The sequence below is a fragment of the Triturus cristatus genome, chromosome 4_2 (genome assembly GCF_964204655.1).
Source record: "Triturus cristatus chromosome 4_2, aTriCri1.1, whole genome shotgun sequence".
Lineage (NCBI taxonomy): Eukaryota > Metazoa > Chordata > Amphibia > Caudata > Salamandridae > Triturus > Triturus cristatus.
This window is the reverse complement of record NC_140586.1, coordinates 915,040,151-915,057,222: the sequence shown is the minus strand read 5'-3', so window position 1 is coordinate 915,057,222 and position 17,072 is coordinate 915,040,151. Positions and strand designations below refer to the sequence as shown.

General features: G+C 44.1%; 1 protein-coding gene across 9 annotated transcripts in view; it reads left to right on the top strand.

The window, feature by feature from the left end:
- Window positions 1-17,072, top strand: part of SZT2 (SZT2 subunit of KICSTOR complex) — a 937,318-nt gene that overhangs the window by 135,561 nt on the left and 784,685 nt on the right. For all 9 annotated transcript variants that reach the window (XM_085602961.1, XM_085602966.1, XM_085602963.1 and 6 more), the window contains exons 13-15: window positions 5,400-5,552; window positions 8,394-8,508; window positions 11,601-11,806. In XM_085602961.1, coding sequence (XP_085459087.1) covers window positions 5,400-5,552; window positions 8,394-8,508; window positions 11,601-11,806 — 474 coding nt within the window. The remainder of the gene's footprint in view (window positions 1-5,399; window positions 5,553-8,393; window positions 8,509-11,600; window positions 11,807-17,072) is intronic.

Below are 17,072 nucleotides of genomic sequence, written 5' to 3'. Positions count from 1 at the left end.
ATCCATCTTTGGGTTATTAATGTTTAGTGAAAACATCAGCCTTCAGAATCGTGTTCTTTCATGTTAATCTTAATGCCCGAGTTCTCCTAGATCAGTTTTATTAGATCATGTTCGTTTTAGGGGAGCAGGCTAAGCCATCTATTGTTCCTCATCTGTATTGCTTTACCTTTACCAATTATTGTCTCTTGTAGGAAAATCAGGTCACCTTTTAATTTATACTAACTAGTCTGGGATCTTTCACCATTGTACACGGTGATTCAAACCCTTGTTGTTTATAAGGAGAAACTCAACGTTGGATATGGTTGTATCATTATTCTCATCAGCTGTAGTGACATTGGTTAGCTGTTGAATAGTAAGGACAGAAACATTGGTGGTGGCCCTTTTGAAAGATGAAGAATCTGTTGTGTCCAGGGTCTTTGCTGTGGCAGCACAAGTGTGTAAAATTTGATATCATTCTATCTCTACCTATCCGCCTGGACTGGCTGTCAAAGAGCAAAATAGACTAGCACAAAGAATAAGCAAAGCGAATAGGGAGGGGAGCAAATAACAGACTAAAGTACAAGTAAGCAAATCTTGCAAAACCCTGATCCCACCCTTAAAATCTCACCCCTCTCTGCCCTCCCCAGACTCCGTAAAGGTATGCCGAAACAGTGGAGGCCACGAGAGGCCAACAAGCAGAAAGCATTGCAGGTCACCTAATCCAGGGATAAAAATTGCTGAATATATAGTTTAGCTTTGTCACTTAAAATTAAATATCCTTCTTAGAACATCTTGAAAAGGTGAGCGGATTAAAGAGCAAACCAAGCCTTAATTAAAATCGTAATGCATCAAACAGCTGTCAACCTACTTGTTAATCAATGAATTGAGCAAATTATCCAAATTGCTTCTTAAAAGAAATCAAGATTAGTTTTAAAAAACGAATAGCCTCAAAATATTGTCTTTGAGCAACTTAGAACAGCTTTAAAATCGGTATCAATCATGGGTAAAATATCCTTAGCACAGTTAGAGTACAGTTTACAGTTGAGTCTAAAGGATACATATTTTAAGGCATATTAGGAATATGACAATATATGTGATGAGGTCCTGTTTTGTGATCGTTTCTGAGTCTGCAAGTTTATAAATTAAAGAGTCCAAGGTATCCGGATCATCAAATAGATTGGTTGTTTTCTCCTTGTGTATGATCTTGAAGAGTGCTGGACTGGTGAAGGAGATTTGTACCAAGAGCTCCCTTAGGGGTTTCGTTTTGGCTAAAAATGCTTTACATCGTCTAACAGTGTCTTAGGATATGCCAATTTTGGATCCATTCCATCTCGCATGTTGATTTTTTTTTTCTTCCTCGTGTGCAACATCATTTCAACCTGTCTATTTTGTAGAAGTTTGAAGATGACGAATCAGTGTAGAAACATTGTTTGGATTTCACTGTCATTACACTGTTCCCTTTCAACTTCTTCGTTTGTGTCAAACTTTAGCCCCAAGGTTTGAGGTGTGTAGGTTTAAAGAAATATTAACCTTCTGTGCCCCCCCGTGCCCCCTAGAATACCAGAAATTCCTGTGTTGCCTCATTTGTTTCAGTCTTCCATTTCTGTGACTTCTCTTTTGATTGAGATGACTTTCTTCACTAACTGTCTATTTCATTTTGATCTCTTAGCGCAATTTCTTCCAAATTACTTATTCTCAGCTCAGTCTCTGTGAATCTTTTTCCAATGTCTCGGAGATCTGTTCACATGCTGATGAATTTGTTTTGCATCATGTCTGTATTGGTCTTCATTGATTGGGCTCGAACATATAGTGTTGAAATAAGTCTTTGAAGGATCTTTTATTTATATGAAGGTGACCGTATTGTCTTTGCTCTTGATAGGTTCCAGCACTGGAGGTTCTTGTTCCGGGACTGTCCAGTCTTTAATTCTTTTGCATCTGTCATTTCCTTTTCCCTGGTTTCTGCCTTCATTTAATCAGTGCATGACAGGCCGATAACTGCTTTTGGTGTGTACTGCTCAGCATGTGATGACACTGCTCAGCATGTGATGCCATGAGGCAAAGTTTGATTTTGTAGGAAAATCATTGTTCATGTTCATGATAGAGCACCAGGAATTTGCTCGTTTGATATTTTTCCAGGTAACCGATTGTCAAACCATGGTTATCTCATTATTCTATCTTGACGAGCTGACCCAATGATAAACCAGCCTTGAAAGATTGAAATGCCACAGATTCGGTGCAAGTAACTAGAAACCCCACATCTCATGTTGTGATGGTGCCTATTGTATTTAAAGACAACCAGGATGAGATCAGCTTTCCCTTGTTATTTCGAATAGCAGGAGGAATTCAGCAGCAATCAATATTGTTTAGAACCACTCCTTTTAGATCCTTGCGACTCCTTGAAGTAAGGGTGAGCGCTCTCAGCAAACATATATGCAGCCTGATACCGTTTGTTATCGTGTGAGCATTATTTATGATGCACCTTTTTTTCAAGAACATCGGCATGGTCCTGCAGTAGGAATGCAGCAATCTCAGTATAGCTCCTAGTTATTTATTGTGAACTGTTTGCTAATTATCTATCTGATAATGAGCTGTCTGGTGAACAGCCAGTGACCGTCTGACTTCATGTAGGCCGGTTTGTTTGCAAGCGCTAATCACAGTACATGATCTTTAGCAATTGAAAGCAGCCGGTGGTAAGTTGTGCTCTATTATTCCATTTAATAGATGGATCCTTTGGGTACTATTTTCTGGTTGTATAGACCACCTGCGTGGTCCTTTGGGACCTATTCTCTTGTGAGCACCATGCTCTAAATTTCCCAGAGCTTGTCGTGTTGGCTTGTCTTGTTTAAGGGAGCCAATGGGCCTCTTTTAGTGATTAAACAAGCTCCAGCACTGCTTTAGCGGGCCTTGCAGGCTGACGCTGCTGACGTGTCTGACATGAAGGGTCTGCAAAATGAGTTGCTCTGAATAGGTCGCAGTTGTGGGACACTCGGAGGATGGAAGTTAGGAACACTGTTTGAATGGTGATTGCCGTCAGATGCAAGAAGAGGGAGCTTAGTTTCAGGGTAGTTCAGAGTACTTCAGATCATGGTTGAAATCCCTCACTTTGCAAAAAGAGCGAGAGAGGATCATCACAGTTAGTCACAAGGGCTTTGTCGTTCATCATTTCCCATGCCGTCATCTTGAGATTTGAGGTCTCCGGTGTCAGCTATGTTTATCCATTCACGTCTTCTTGTTGGAATGTGGCTTAATCAATGGTATTGGCTATAGGCAGGCATTATTTGGGGTTGTGCTATGTCCTGTGATTTTCAGACCTGACTTCGTTGTAAAACCAGTGGATTGTGGCAATGTGACATGGCGCTGTGGTAGCAAGTTGCCATTTTCTCAAGTGGCCTCCACACCCCTCCCCACTCCCTTCCTATTTCTGACTTAAGATGATTAATGGCAAAGAACTTTACATCTTTTACCTTTCCGGCAACTCTATCAAGGTGTTCTGTAATATGTTTGTAATCTTTATTATTATCACCCTTAGAGGTTCTACAGTTTTTATTTTCATTTTGTACCCCTTTCATGTAACTTGAATATTTACATTTGATTACATTAATTGCAAAAGTTAAGCAAGTCAAGAAATCTTCTCTCACATCTACCATCCGTTTCTACAATAATGGCCCGATCAATGGCTTATACAACCTTTCAGGCTCTGGGGAAGGAGTGCAAGAATTAAAACAAAGAGATTGTTAGATGACGCTTTTTGAGGCAGAGGCAACAACTGACCAGGAGCGGCGTGTTTCTGCCAAAACATCAGTGCAAGTGAAAGAAAGACCAAAAGAACCAGTGAGGCAGAAGGACTCCCTCTCTGACCTGAAGGTGTCTCTCGAATTCTTGATTATACAGACATGTTTCTGCCAGAGAGCGAACAAATAGAAAACGTGGTTAAGTCTCCAGTTGTAAACTTATGGAGCAGGGAATTGTCCAATGTCAAATTAGAAGTTCTGAAAATCGTAACAAATATTCAGTGGTTTGTGTGTAAACCCCAGTAAGGACACTGACAAAGAATATTTAGTTCTACATTTTCTTTACTTATCAATTTTAATTTTATTTTCCTTTAGTCTTAAATTTGTATGAATAGTTTTTTCATAACCCAAACTCTCAACTTGTTTTGGGGGGAACCGTCCGCTGGAGTATACATATATTAAACACAAACCTTTCCTCTGCGCAAAATCAAATAAAATGACATCAACTTAGTTCTTTTACTCACTGTACACAAAAAACTAAATTTGATATGCCAGTCCCTCCCTCATATCGATGGTATGTGCAGTGGTTATCTCACAGCATGTTTAACAAATGCAGCATGTAGCAGTCATCTTTTTATTTTCTTCTTTTATATGTTGATATCAAATATGTTGCTGTTTCCTTAGCTATGTCCAATGAAAATAGTCCAAGCTGTTAACATTATTAGTGCTGTAATAGTGACCACATTACACAAGTCATAGGATTCCTCATCACCTCAGGATTTATCACTCCAATGACAGCTTTAAATAAATAACAATCCTTATCACATGCATTCCTCAACAAAACATTGTAACTTCAATCGTTGCACAAGAAAGAGTAATTTGTTGTGTTCAGTTCTTTGTCTTAAATTCACAAAGCCCAGCCAACATGTGTTACGGCGATAGGGGATTACCCCGCGACTTCTTCAGGCCCGCCAGGCTCGCCACCTCTCTTAATTCTTCTCACCTCTCCGCTGGTTCTACATCCAACCCGGCTGGTCATATAATCCTATGTCCTCCTTCAATTTGAGCAAATGGCTCCCGTGTTATTTATGAGCGCCAGTAGCATCCTAGAACAAATAACACCCCAGTAGGATATTAAGCTTTAAATAAATGTCCAAACATTGCCTCAGGAGTTCTAAACAAATGCACACATTTGTTTCTCAAATACAGTGTCTCAGTTTTGGTTCACATATCATTTCAACCAAGTAAAAGTTTCTAATTTCATTAGTCTAGGTCGCACACTGGACACCTGCTTACAGCTTTCTGTTCATCATCCACCATGCGGAGTGTCCTGTCTCTTCACATATCCAAAAGATTAATGAAGTGCTTGTAAACAATGCATTGCATCGAAGATATTAATGATTCATAGTAGAAAGCTTCACTTTAGTTCTCATTAATTATGTAAAATCGGCCTTTTCACTAATTCCATTTGAAAATTCTGAACTTAAACATTTAATCCACCAGCATTCCATGCATAGAAATCATTTTTGCATGTTTGAACCTCTTATTGTGTTGTTTTAACTAATTTACATATTTGGAATCTAAGCTGTGAAATTTAATATAATATTTCTGTGGAGTGTTTACACATTCTGCCTTTCTACAGTATTAAGTGCTCTCTGGCTTTGAATTTTTTTTGTTTGTTTTTTGCAGGCCTGTCCCAAAGCACCTTCACACCCCCGGTAGCAATGGCCGCTGCAGCACCATCCAGTGCCGTATCTCCCACTCCGCACTCACCTCGTTACTCCGAGACTGGAGCAGCTTCGTGCTGGTGGAAGGATATTCTTATGTCAAACTAATATACAGGTAAAACGCTGTACTCATTTCATAGTACAGTGCCTTGCCAGTGCTAGTAGCTAAGAGGCCACCTTTGTCAATGACGCTGAACCCAAGGCCACAGCTACCAGTCTTTGCCACCAATACTAGCCCTTTTTCATGCTGGGAATTGAGGCCATATGTGGCTCCATGTGCCTAGATTGAAAATGTAGCAGAGACCTACCAGCAAGGGCAAAGACCTGTGGGTATTACTGACAACCAATCTGTCCCTTCAGAGACCTAGAGAAGGTCTTGACATGTCAAAGAGTGAATTATACAATCGGGGTGCAGAAGTATTCGTGCTGAATTACAGTATCTGCCTGTGATTCTGGCTAGTACCGCTTAGCTTTTGCAGGAATTAGAGAACTAGGATATGCGGTTTCTGAATTCTTGTGAGTCCTGAAGTCTCATCAGGGATGGTTCCTATCCCCCCACCCCCTCCATGAGTCTCTGTCACTTTGGCACAAGGTTCCTTATAGGATTCCCTTCAGCAGTAGTTTGAGGTAGCCTCTCCTGTGTTTATATTTACTTTGAATTTGTGACTATCTCCTATTTGATGCTTTTCTCAGTGAGTCCTCTAAGGTCCAGTTACTGCACCAATCTTGAGTCTGTACTTTTAGCTGCGGCCAGAATAATTTCTTCAATCCTTAGATCTCTGGTAGATGGTTAGCTTTATGGATTTTTCCTGATGCTCTGCAATGACCAGCCAGTTCATAAAAAAGCTCTTGTAGGGAGGTACATTATGGAAGTCTTGACTGGAATGGTCTATCCATACGCATCCTCGAGCGCTGCTGGTGGATGGTCCTCTGGTGTGGTATAGTCTCTCCTGTGAAATCTGTAGCTATGATGGGACATTGTCCTATTTGTAGGGTTTGAAGATCCATTCGTGTTTTTTCTTAATATAGTGGGGTTGATGTCCAGCACTTTAAGTGAAAGCTGGTGCTTTCATTTGTTGTTGCCATCACGTGACTACGTAATGTTCGGGTGTGGTATGACTTCTTCTGTGCAACCCTGATACTCCCCTTGTGGGGTTCTTCATGTGTGTCTTTGTGGCATTTGTGTGGAATGATCCTTTGTGTGAATCTCTAGAGCTGTGGGTTAGTGCAGTCCCTGAACTGAGCGTATAAGGCTTTTCTGTTTTAATAATTTTTTCCTGCTCTTGTTTGGTGTGACCCCTCTTGTGAAAACCTAATACTTACTGTGAGTTCTCTCTGTAATCTTTGATCTAGCATGGCCTAACCTGTATCTCAGTAAAGTTTGTTGTGGGTGGTAATTCCCGGGAGTCCTTGAGATTTGTTGTTGTGCTTTCTCTCATGAGTGTCTGATGATCCGGCTGCTCATATAAATCCTTGGAGCTTTTGAGTGCTTGGCTCCTTATGGTAGTTTCTAAAGCTTTGGTGTGCAGTGGATCCCACATAAATCCATGATGCGTTGGCATGGTGTGGTCCCTGAGTTCTGGGTCTAAATGGTTTTTATGGTATAATTCTTCATATGCCAGCCCTTGGAATTCCATTCTAATAATATGTGCTTCCATCGTGAGAACCTACCGAGTTCTGCTGTTGTATTCCTCTTGTGTTCTGTGGCCTCTCTCAAACACCAACTCTCTTTGCTTGGCCCCTTGTCAGTCCCTTAAGCTCTTGTCAGTCCCTTAAGCTCTTGTCAGTCCCTTAAGCTCTGGTGATATATTATGGCTTTTATGTGTGTGTTCAGTGCTCATTTTGTATAGCCCCTGAGAGAGGTACGCTGTTATTGGTTGATCCAGAAGCTCTGTTGTGGCCTTCATCCTATTTCCTAATTTTCTGATTTGGTAAAGTACCCCAGCGGAGTCTGTAGGGCTATGGTGTGGTCTGCCCCCTCGTGTGCTTCTCTGCTGGGTTGGTGTGGTCTGCCCCCTCGTGTGCTTCTCTGCTGGGTTGGTGTGGTCTGCCCCCTCGTGTGCTTCTCTGCTGGGTTGGTGTGATCTGCCCCCTCGTGTGCTTCTCTGCTGGGTTGGTGTGGTCTGCCCCCTCGTGTGCTTCTCTGCTGGGTTGGTGTGGGATGGTGCCTTGTGTTGTGCGTTATGGCCGTGCACAATTTGAGAACTGCCATATGTTTGGCTCCCAGGATTTCTTAGTGATAATGTTCTCTCCTGTAGGTTTTGTAGCTGTAGTTGAGACCGTTGTGGAGAGGGTTCTTCTCTGAGTTATTGAGCGATGGCTAGGGGTTATCTTTCTGAGCTTTTCAGTTTTGGGATGAACTAGATAAAGGGGAGTATGGCATGGGCAATCATTGGGTCTCTTTCTGGAATCTGTGGAATAATTGTTAATTGCATAGCTGATGGTGTCCCTCATTTTTGAATGATTGAATGTCCCTCACTTTCATTGATCCCATCTTTTTTCATCGATAGTGTGTCCACTGCTAATCAATTATTATTTACCCCACTGTTCAATGACTGACTATCCTCCACTTTCAATAGGTATCCACAACTTTCATTGATTGTTTTGATTGACAATGTGCTTCTTGGAAATATTGTATTCCCACTATTCAATCATTGTTGCTCCTTACTTTTCAGTAATTTCATGTGTCCCACTTTTCTGTGCGTGCATATCCCCCCAATTTACAATGATTGTCCCCAACTTTTATTTGTGCCCTTCACTTACTATTAGTGATGTTTTCCATTTTTCAATGATTGTCCTTCCCTTTCCATTGATTGCCCCCCTACTTTAATTGTGTCCCCCACTTTTCAGTGAATGTGCCCTCCTTTTTTTTCTTTTTCCTTATGCCCCTCTCTTCGTGTTCTATGAGTCTCCTTATTAGTCATTGATTTAATGTCCCTCACTCTTCTCTGGACAGTTCTTCAGATCAGCTGCCTGCTTCGTTCTACATTGTCAGGCTGATTTCCAAAGCCCCCTGTATGGTGCTGCGGCTTGGATTCCCCATTGGCACACCAGCACAGGCAAGGAACAAGGTAAGTCTGCGCCCACATGCTGTGCTAGCCTGCAGCTTAGAGAGAGCATACTGTTCAACCCTGTTCGTGAGGCCACAAGGCTGTTCAACCCTGTTCGTGAGGCCACAAGGCTGAGGGGGCCACAGCACTCCCACTGGGGTGATTGAGGTAGTTTCTCATTGCTATCCTGGGGTCCATCCTGCTATGGATCTGTAAATTAGACTAAGTACACCATTTCATAGTCCCTCGTGAGCTTAGAACTTAACAAACCGCCAGCTGCATCCCATGAACTTATTTCCAACACTGATGCCTGAGCCCCCACAGAAGAGGAGCTACCACCATAAAGTCGGGAACACAAACCACTCATTTCCTTACAGAAACAATAAATGAAGTCTTTTCACTTAACCGTGAACATGCATTGGCAAATTCAGCCATGGTCCAGGTGGGGTGGCTTTGGCCACAGGGGGCAGCGTCCCTCAAAGTCCTCTTTTGGTCCTGCAAAAGTCCAGTCACCACTGGACTTCAGGTCACCAGGTACAACAAAACCATCCTGCCCATTTGAGGCATATCAAAGCACATTACACTTGAGAGATAAAATGAGAGATTAAATCAAACTTTGCTCTTTCAAGCTGGTTCAGAAACTGAAGGTTCAGGCACACGGTAGACTCTTTGGTCAGTGTGCGTATGCCCAGTTCTAATTGTATGTGTTTCTCTGGGTAGAGTCCTCAGTTCCTCGTGTAGGTCGTCCTATCCTGCAGTCCATAGCACTTGGAGTGAGGATGCAGAGTGTTCAGTGTCATGTAGGTATTGATGCAAACTGTCCGTAAGCTTCTATTTGTCTGTGGGTAGTTTATAGTGGGATGATCGTGGTGGTGGGCACAGTGTGGCATAGGTCCATCTCTAGAATTACTGGTTCATGATCCGATATCCCTCCCTCTAATATCTTACAGTCTCTCAGCAGAACGAGTGTTGGGTGGTTCAGTAGAAAGTAGTCAATTCTTGAGCACATCCCCTGCACACTGGAAAGAAAGGGTGGGACGCTCGGGTCTGTCAAGCCATTAATCCTAGATGATATCCATCAATCTTACTTTATCAACTAGACCTAGCCTGCCACATAGAACTCTAAGGATATGTCCCAGTATCTTCCCACCACTACCTATGTACAATCAAATTCTGTGAGAATTCTAGAGAGGGTCGAGAAAAAGTTGGCCATGTCGTGGTTAGATTTATAGATGGGACCCACTACCAAAGTTGTAACCATTGTTTTTAGTTTGGCAAACACATACCTACCCATCTTTTGCCAAAGTTTTGTGTGAGGTGTATTAGTGCTTTTTTTATAAGTTGTCAACACCACACTTTTTGGGGGAAGACGATGCACTGTATGTTGCAGGAGGGCTACCTTGTCTACTAGTACTTCTACTGCTAATCACTCTACCAACCCAGTTCCCTTTCTAATTTGTCTGACTCTATTTGTGATAAATGTGTCACCTGTAGTAAGGCTATGTCGGGGTATTTTGTGGCTATATGAGCGAGTGCCGCCTTCCATTTGACATAGTGAGGCAGACCGTTTATGTTTAATGATAGCATGCAAGGGGGCACCAGAGAGCCATCCAGCAAGATGGCTGCTGCCTAATGTGGCTGTGCTGGCCAAAGAGATAATCTGTCAAGATCCTCATGCTGAAGGGTTCGTGGCCCTCAACCACCTAGCTGCTGCAGCTTGGGAGGCCATCATTGACCAGCTAGACTATTGGAATTCGGCTTCGGAGCAGCATCCTTGTGGAGAGATGGGACGATGTAGCCTACTTATGCCCTGTGGCCCTCCAGTGGATCCCTCATTGCGGTGCCGGCGTACCGACGGACAGCGCGGTGCTCCCTTCCTGAGCGGTTGCCAGGTTGAGGTGTGGTGACTTACCCAGTGTTCACGGGTAATTTTCACCATTAATGAACACATTGAAAGAGTGTGTACTCCCTGTATCCTTTTTTGTGTTAACACCACATTCTTTCTTCTGCACGCAGTAGCATTACAGGTCCTGATGAAAGCTGTGCCTTCTTGGAGGCTATATGGCTGAAACATGTTGACCAATCACTTCATCACCACGGTCTAAAAAACTATTGACTGCTGGTGCACAATTTTTTTAATCCTGGCCAAGTACGTATCATAATAAAGTTTTCCTACGTTCTTGAGCTAGTTTTAAATTTCACTTTCCTTCACATTTTTCAGAAATTTCTTTGCGCTGCGCTCTCACTCATACTATTAGCTTTACATTTGTCGATTTAGTATATCCAATATCAAAATCACAAAAACATCCCTGAGCTCCTCCCTCACAGTGAGGGGGTTGTAGCCCCCAGAGGAACTAGGTTTTTCCTCTGGGAGAAGAATCCCAAATGATGAAGCATGCCACCTTTGGTGAGTGAGGGATTTCGTCCTATAAAGGGATATGCCCAAAGACATATCTAGTGGGTTGAGTTATTGGTTGTGTTTCATATCTTAGTTTTTATTTAATTTTGATGTAGTGGTTTCCACACTTTCTTAGCATTTGATGGACCTCGGGGTTTTGTATTGTTGTTTATCTTGACTTTGGGGGAACAAACCTTGTGCGGTCTTTAAACTTTCCCTTAGACCCTCTGGCTTTTGAACCGTATTTTGTTAGCATTTAGTAAGATTCACAGGGAACTTGTAAAACCGCAAGCCTTCCTTGCCTACATGCATTCAAAGGTGCTCCCTGCTCTTATTCCCTGTTCTTCTTTCCTTGCATTGATGTGTCTTTTTTTGGGCTCTGCATCTGCTTAACTGTTTGCAGGTAACCTCTCTGCTCCCTCTTTTCTCTATATTGCCTGCTGCTCCCAAACCCAATCTCCTGATTTGTCTTCTCCATTTCTACATCACTCCACTTCTCATCTCTGTGCTCATGATATTAGTGGATCGGGCCTCAGCATCAGGATGCTTTATCTTTTCTCACGCCCTCTCTTAAACTTTAGTCAGTGGCTTCTGCTGGGACTTATTTCAAACTCTTCGGTCTATAGAACTCAAACTTACTTGCAGGTCTAACCTTGATGTTATTTATAGAGATTGTCCTTCTTCTCATTCATTTCCTCTTTCCTCCTGTGTTCAGATTGTGGAGGTCCTCCGGATACAGATACTGAAGCTGCGCTTCCCCCACCGTGTTCAAAGTAAGGAGGCCACACCAAAGGTCAAGAGGAAAGTGTTTGGGAGCAGCTCTCCCTCCAAGTCCCCTCCACTGCCCGGTACTCCTCCTGCCTTCTCAGATCGACCTTGCCTTGTCGTGTTGCAGAAACCATTGGAAAAACTACTGATCAGGTTGGTTTTATCAAATGTATAATAAGAAAGTTCGAAGTTGGGTTGGTCATGAAGTGCTTGAAACCTACAGTGTTTGTCCAGGTTCTTGGCATGACGTGTTGCACGGAAGCCTCTTGGAGGTACTTTTTGGGGAGTAAGTGGGAAGTTAATGTCAAGTGTCCTCCCCTCCATTTAAAGAATTAGTTCATGAGTGACTGGTGAGGAGATGGCTCACGATGGAGGTTGAGGGCTTGTTAGCTGCTTTGTGTTACTCCCACCTTGTCAGTGTTCTGCCACTGAACCTTACCATTATTTATCAACAACAACGAGCGGGTTGGGTTAACTCCTTCCATCGAACCAACAAGTAACCAATGAAGGTAAGGACAGCAGTTCAAGGCAGTCCTCATATGGTACACCAAGGAAAGAGAACAAATAAGAACACCGGAACACAGCAGTTAAATGCTGCATTGTTGTGATATGGGAGAACATGGATGGAGGCAGAAGGTTTAGGGGGTTATACACAAGGGAGAACTAGAAGGGGAGAAAAATTGAAATAAGGTGGAAACCTTGAGGCGGAGCGACCTCGCATTGAAATGAGCCAAGAGTTGCGTGACAAGTCCTCGTAGAGCAAAGTGGTACAATGGAGGTTGAGCGATGTAAGGAGAGGAAGAAGGGACTATGGAAGTACAAGGGGAAGAATCTGAAGGGGTATAAAGGAAGCCAGAGGAAGAAAAAATAAGAAGGAAAGCCACGAGTGGAGAGCTCAGAATGAGGGACTTCGAGTAGAAAGGAGCTACAATTTACAATGAGATAAAGGGCAGGTATAGAGTAGAATATGAAGCTAAACTGAGATGAAGGGTGTGAAAAGCAGGTCTGTAGGATCAGGTGATGAGGGGGTTAAAGGAGAGCGAGTTAAGGAAATAGTAATCTAGAGGTCAGCGAAGGTGATTGGCTCAGATCTTAAACGCTTGTGTTATTTTCTTCATGACCTAGACTTTCTCTCATTGCCCTGATTGCACCTTCCCGCACACCCTCTCTCTGCGCAATCCACTTCCTATTTCCAATGCTGTCTAGTGCTAGGACTGCAAACCCTATTAATGCAGATAGTGGTCCTACCAAAACATTTTCTTTAACTTGAGACTAGACTTGAAATGCTAAGTCTTGCATCGCTGTCCTGGTGGTTGTGACCTTCTCACAGGTTTTTTTGAGGGCACGTATTAAGAGGCTTTTGTGGAAACTATTCACAGATGCTTCTGCACCTAAAATTTGCCAGGGGCTCTCTCAGACCTCCTTACTTCCTTCAAGTGCTACCCTTTCTTTTACATTCCATTATGCGAGTGCTTACCTCTGGGCTCAGTGTGGACACCATTATCTCAGCGAACTAAGTGCTACAGATCAGCTCAATGTTAGAGCGGAGGCATCATACCTACAAGTTGCCTTTCACTGCTTCCCGGAGCAGACACAACTGTTACACAATTTGTGCTCTAAGCCACATAACAATTCAGGAAATAGGCTGCATGAGCATAATGTATAAAAAGGGAGTAAATCTACGGTCTTCAGTAACCGACTCTTTTGCATCTTAGGATCATCATTGATGGCCATAAGTGCTTCAATATTTCCCTGCTGCACGCGTGGACTCAACTCCTTTCTGTATAGTTATTTTCAGTGGAAACAACTTTGCAGAATGTCTTTATCCATGGGGTTTATGTGTAGTCGTATATAATGGAAATCTAGCAGAGATGGTTTTTCTTTTCCTGAATGTCCATAATATTGCTTCAAATTCCCTATTTGGAGCTGAAATACAGCATCTGACATGTAAAACCCCTTTAAAACATTGCTTAACTCAAGGTAAAAATGCATCCTGATAGGCTTATATTAAGAATAGAGAGAAAGTGCCCTAATCCTGGGAAGGCTCCCCTACCTGCAAGGCATTGTATTGACATTGCTGCCCAGATCCAGTTTCTGGCTCATTAGAGAAGGATCTTTGAACAACTGAGCTGAGTCACACCCCTTATTTTTAACATCCATTGTCGAGTACAGTGATTTTCTTTTCCTGTTTCTGACTTCTTGTCAGACAAAATGCAATCCCTTTTCAACAAATGCTCTTCATGTGTAACAAAGGCAGCAGTTACAGATGCCCATAAGATGATCTACATTGTCTGCCTGCCTATCTTTCACTTTGTGAAAGTCGATGGCAGTTGTTAAAAAAAAAAAAGAAGTGTAAGAGAACACAAAGCATCAAGCTCAGGGCCATTATGCAGGACATGAGGGCAGAGTAAGAGAGGGAAAAATAAAGAAAAGGCTATAAAGATCAGCTTCCCACCCAGGCTCTTTAAGTGTGCCACCTTTTGAAGAGTCCCTCAGAGGGTGATCTAAAGGAAAAAGGTCCAGTGGCGAGCTTCAGCACCATTTTTGACATCCTAGAACGCATCCTAGAACGTTGCCTTCAACGTCACTGTCTAGAGGATCTGCTCCATGTTCTCTGTCAAAGTATGAATCAACAAGACTTCGACATGGAGACATTCAAAATGGACGGCGATAAGCACACATTTGCCATCAAAGGAAACATCATGGCCATTTCACATTGACCTACTTGCTATCAACAACAAGCCCAGATTGGCATTAATACTTTCGCTGTGGACGTCAAAGAAACCTAGATCGACATCTGTCCATTTTCCATTGACGTCACAGAGGTCTCGAGTGTCCTTATCTCCAGCGACGTAGAAGGTGTGGACACTGTCTCAACCTCTTCAATTTGTGAATTCCTCATTATCACACTCTATCAGAGTGTCACCTGTCGAGCAGTGACAGCCTTCTCCAAATAAAAGAAGAGATTGCTGTTGCTCCTTTTGGTCACCCTAGAATGATTACAAAACCAGATCCATCTCCACTTCCACATCTCCTGCTGAGACGGACTATAACATTTGATGATCTGGTCCAGATGCCGCTAAAACCTCTGCATCTCACACCACCAACAAATGCCTCCAAAGCAACCCCCGTGTTTCAACTGAGATCATGGAAGCCTTCCAAACATAGGATCTCCAGAGTATGCCTGTCAGTAAGTGACGTAGACCATATTCACAATCGATATATCATTACTCTGACTCAGCATATTCCTGGTATATTCCAACATCAACAGCTCATTCTCCATTCAGAGTCTCTTCCATGGACAGTAGTTTAACATTCCAGCAGGTACTCGCCACAGAAGCTGCAAAACCAAATATCCTTTTGGAAACACCGCAACCAACAGTATCAGTCAAACTGGAGAACCTTCAACCAAGCGCAGTTCCCGAATCAATTATGTAGAGGATATTGCAGAAGAGAAATGTATGGCTCCAGCGACAGTCAAGGCGGTGACACCTCACCTTTCAAAGAAATGAGAACCATCCCAGCAATACCCAGACTACCTCGGTGCGGATCCTGAGCTAAATTCAGTCATAGTCACTGCAGTCAGTTGAAAGCATACATCTGCGCCTTAGCCAGCTACTCCACCCATGAGAGACATCAAGAAATTGGACGTAACAGGATGGAAAATGTGTGTCACGGCCTCCGCACACTTAAAGAATGCCAGCTCTACAGCTCTCCTGGGCATGGAGCGATGTGGGGCGGCATGAAATATCTTGTCTCCGACTTGGCAAAACATTGTTAACATGATTTTTGGGATATTCTTAAGCAAGGATGACTATCTCCAATCGGGTACGTTGTACAGCCGTAGACTCTGTTGAGCTTGCCTCAAACAGCTATTACAACAGAAATTCCTTGAAGAGCTTTATGGCTACCATCCTTAAAGCCTGATGTGCAGCTGAAAATTGTGAACTTGCCTTTTTCAGGTTAGGCATTCTTCGGACAACATACAGAAGAGATGCTTTGTATGAAGAATGAGTCAGAAACTCCCTAAAAGCATTTGGGCTGGAAGAACAAAATAAGTTCTTTAACTAACAATACAGTCCTAGGAGAGACAGTACTTTAATTAGCAGGTTCAATTCCTGAGTGGTTGTATTGGCCTCAGCAACACCAGAGGCAATCGCAAAATCAGCCGTGACTTAAGAGGTATAAAAAGAGAAGATCTGATAGAGACATTTAGCCGCAGATTCCTTAACTTAGAATATCCCCAGGTGTCAAACTGGATCCGGAAAATTCTCTGCAGCAGCACCTCTGCACGCCGGGGACGGCGCCACACGACCCCGCCCTGACGTCATCCACGTACGTGACGTCAGCGAGGTCATATAAGTCCCTCCTGGCGCGCTGACGTCAGTTTTCCTTCTTTTCCGCATGCAACGCGGATCCGGAGTAAGCTGTTCCTCTGGCCTGTTTTCAGGCCCCTATGACGCTTCACATCTGGAACAGTGTGCAATGCCTTCGAGCTAAAAAACCTGTACCTCCTGTTCGCGGCAAATGTCCGCGACTGACCCACATCTTATCTGTATGTGGTGTTTCGGCGAACACCACGACTCGACAGATTGCGACACCTGCCAACACCTCAAGCCTAAGTCCCGGCGGGAGCGCCGGATGAAGCTCCTTTCGGCTCGACTGTCCCGGTCGGAGTCGTCTTGTCGTCCGGCATCCTCGTCGCCGGATGGCCCCTCTGGTTTGCAGTCGCGGTGTCGCTCGCCCTCTGGGGCCCAGAGACATCGTTCACCCCTTCTGGGTAAGCGCGGCGCATGTCGCCGAGGTCTACAACCTCACTTACACCTGTTGTCGGGTGCTCACAGCCTTGCTTTGGGCACACCTCGGCCCTCAGGACAGGCAGTCACCTGCCCGGAGCCGAGGTCGGCGCCGTTTGGGTGCCGAACACTTGTGTCATCAGGGTGCGGCCCGGCGGGGTACCCCTCTACGACCCATAGCACCCCTGCCGCGCCGCATAATCCCGTGGGGCTCCCTGTGGCGTCGCAGGTGGCTGCTGGTGCTCAAAGCCTTGCTTTGAGCACACCTCTGCCTTCTGGACAGGCAGCTGCCTGCCCGGAGCACAGGTCGACGCCGTTCTGTTGCCGGAAACTCACCTCCCCGGCTACCCCTCCACTTCTACTTCGGAGTCGGAGCCTGTTGTGGTTGAGGCTGAGTCGGCGCCTGAGGCTTGCCTCCCCTTCTTCGGAAGCGGGGCTTGTTGTGGTGGACGTGGACTCTGCGCCGGATGGAGCCGACTCGGCACCGGATGGAGCAGAGTCGGCACCAGACGAGGTAGGGTCGGCGCTGACCTGAGTCATTTTGGCTCTGCGTCAGCGCCGGGTTCTAGACTCTTCTCATTCAGCTATGCTGGAGCTATCCTTGCCTGTGCCCCCCTTAGAAT